We start from the raw sequence: 2,682 nt of genomic DNA on the forward strand, positions 1-2,682 counted from the left end.
CCGTAAAACTCTCACTAGGCCTAGATTGAACGATTTATCTGTAAATTGTTTCTTATTGTGGTTTTCAAGAGTTTTTTTTTTTTTTTTCCCCAGTCTCCTAAATTACTCAGCACTAACTGGATGGGTTTTTTAATTCTTCTCTCTCTCTCTCTCTCTCTCTCTCTGTCTCCAGCCAAGCTCGTCCCTGTCTCAGCAGAGCCAACAGAGCGTGTACAACCCAGGTTTCTACGAGGTGACGCGCTACACGTTCAAGCACACGCTGTCCATGACCAAGAACAGCCTGGTGGTGCCCAGCAAGGTGCCCCGGGCTGACGAGTAGTGTGTGTCGTTCTCTCCACCCCACCCGTCCCCACCACAGCCGTAGGCAATCATTCAATCCCATTTTCTGCTAACCCGGCGAACAGTGACATCATCTCTGTGACAGTATATGCGAGAGGAGGGGAATTTGGGAATCGGTGGCAAAGGAAACTTGGGCTTCCTAGATTTTTTCCTTCTCTCCGCTGTGTGAAAGAAGCGATAAGACGGTGACAAGAATGAAGAGATGTCTGGGTCTTTTCTGTGTCAAAGAAAGAACAAAGAGACGTCTGCCTGTAGCTTCACCAGTACCCCCCCCCCCCCCACCTCTTCTGTCAACAGTATTTTGTTCATCAAGTGTTCAGTGAGGAGCTGAGGAGCATGTAAGAGAAGCCTTACTTTTCTATTTTCCCCAACAATGTTCATTTGGGAACCAGTTTTCATTCCCAAGATGATGATAATGATGACAATACAACTAACTTTGCCGTTATACTTCAACCTCTGAGCCAGAGATGACACCTTTCTGAGCCTTTCAGGTATCCAGACAGCGACTGACAAACAGTATAATAGATTTGAGAGCTGTTAAGTTCTCATCGAGATTTGGATGCTTAGTGACGTCGGTCGGGGGTGCGACTTCTAATTGGTAAAAAAATTATGTGGTGCGCCCCAGCTGCTATGACAACCGTTTTTGACATACATCGATGTAATGTTGGGTTTTTTTGTGGTTTTTTTTGTTTTGTCCAGATTCTATATATATATATATATATATATATATATTTATATTACTCCTCCACTGTCTTACCAAGGTACTGCCATGCCCAAACCCCGTATGTGTTCTTCATACATGTTGTTGAAGTGGTTTGTGCAAGTTTTTTTTAATAAGCCTTTCTTTTTAAAAAAAAGTTCATTGCCCTGATAAAGTTTGTAGATATGGAACAGAGATGTGTCCAAATATGACTGTGTTCGGCCAAGTTTTTTCATATTATATATAGCTGGCATAATGATGGTTGTGTCTCTCTGAAAACTTTTCTTACAATTGCCTTTTTGTTGTTGACAGACTCCCCCACCCCACGCCCCCCTCTCACAAACACACTCATATATACATACACACGCACACTCTCACACACACACAAACACACACACACACACACACACACACACACACACACTAGTACACACAAATACACCCTCACACTCCTTCCTACCAGCCTTGCGGTTATAAGCATGCTAGATATCACCTGAACAAAGTTTTGCCTGTGTTCCATACGTATAGCTGTACAGTTTTCACTATTTATCTGTTTTCACTCATTTTAAAGATTCTTTTGTCCATCTATAGAGACCACCATTTTGTATGGTGTATGCTTGTACTCTATGATTGTTTGATTTGGAACAATTTTTCTGTATTATCATGTTTTTATGAAGGAAGACATGGAAAGTTTTTCCCAATTTGGTCATCTTGATTTAAAGGCTGCTATACTGTTAGCCTTTTTTCTTTGGATAATGTCATGATTGGCTGTGCAGATTCTGAGGCAAAAAAGATTGTATTTTCCTTACAGTGACACACATTTTATGATAAATACAAAATGGCTGTATGATTTATTACAAAATATTTGTATTTTGGTCTTTGAAATAAGATTGAAGATGGATTCTGATTTGTCAAAACCCGATTGTCCTTTTGGGTCAAATAATTGGGCCTTCGTATATATATATACGTTTTGCTCTCGTGTCGTGTATGAACGTGTTTGCGTGTATTTACAATGTCTAGAGGTGCGTTTTAGTTGCATATTTCTCTCTTCCTGCAAACCCCTAGGATGTTCTGGGCTATTGTATACTGTAACTTCAGTTGTGTCATCTTTTTCTTTTTGTTCTGGATGGGATGGTGTGTTCAGGGCTCTTGTGAGGTCTTTTCATTCTCAAGAGTTACCGTTTTCCTCAACAGTTCCTGGTGAAATGAGGCCATGGTTAGATCTGGGCTGTCTTATTCTGCAAGTGGATAACTGTTAGTAAGTTCCGGGTGCCCTTCTCTGTCCGTGTGGCACCATTCTGTACTGTGCCTACGTCCGGTGGGACACACCATGAAAGCTACATGAGGCCCGATAGTTTGTGAAAATCACCAAAAAAAAAGGTTTCGTAGAAAAGCCTCATTATGAATGTGTATAGTATGTTGAAGAAGGCCTTGAAACATAGGATGGAAAAGTCCTTGTGTTGCCGGAAGCATCAAATGTAAATTAGTGTAAATTTCTTATATATTGAGGTTTTTCTACTACCACTTTTTAAAACTTTTTTTTTTATCCCCCTTACCCAAGGAAAGCATTCCTGTAGACTTGTAACAATAGTAACATGTCTCCAGACTTCTGTGTCTGTGTGCATGTTCCGTCCCCCCCACCC

General features: G+C 41.0%; 1 protein-coding gene across 1 annotated transcript in view; it reads left to right on the forward strand.

Annotated features, from left to right (window-relative positions):
• The window catches only part of LOC101845980 (tumor protein 63), a gene marked incomplete at its 5' end in the record, with an annotated part of 18,685 nt that extends 17,282 nt beyond the window's left edge, over nt 1-1,403 (forward strand). The window contains 1 exon segment of the mRNA XM_005113007.3: nt 173-1,403. Coding sequence (XP_005113064.2) covers nt 173-319 — 147 coding nt within the window.
• Between the last annotated feature and the right edge of the window lie 1,279 nt (nt 1,404-2,682).

Source organism: Aplysia californica, unplaced genomic scaffold, assembly GCF_000002075.1.
Source record: "Aplysia californica isolate F4 #8 unplaced genomic scaffold, AplCal3.0 scaffold01545, whole genome shotgun sequence".
Classification (NCBI taxonomy): domain Eukaryota; kingdom Metazoa; phylum Mollusca; class Gastropoda; order Aplysiida; family Aplysiidae; genus Aplysia; species Aplysia californica.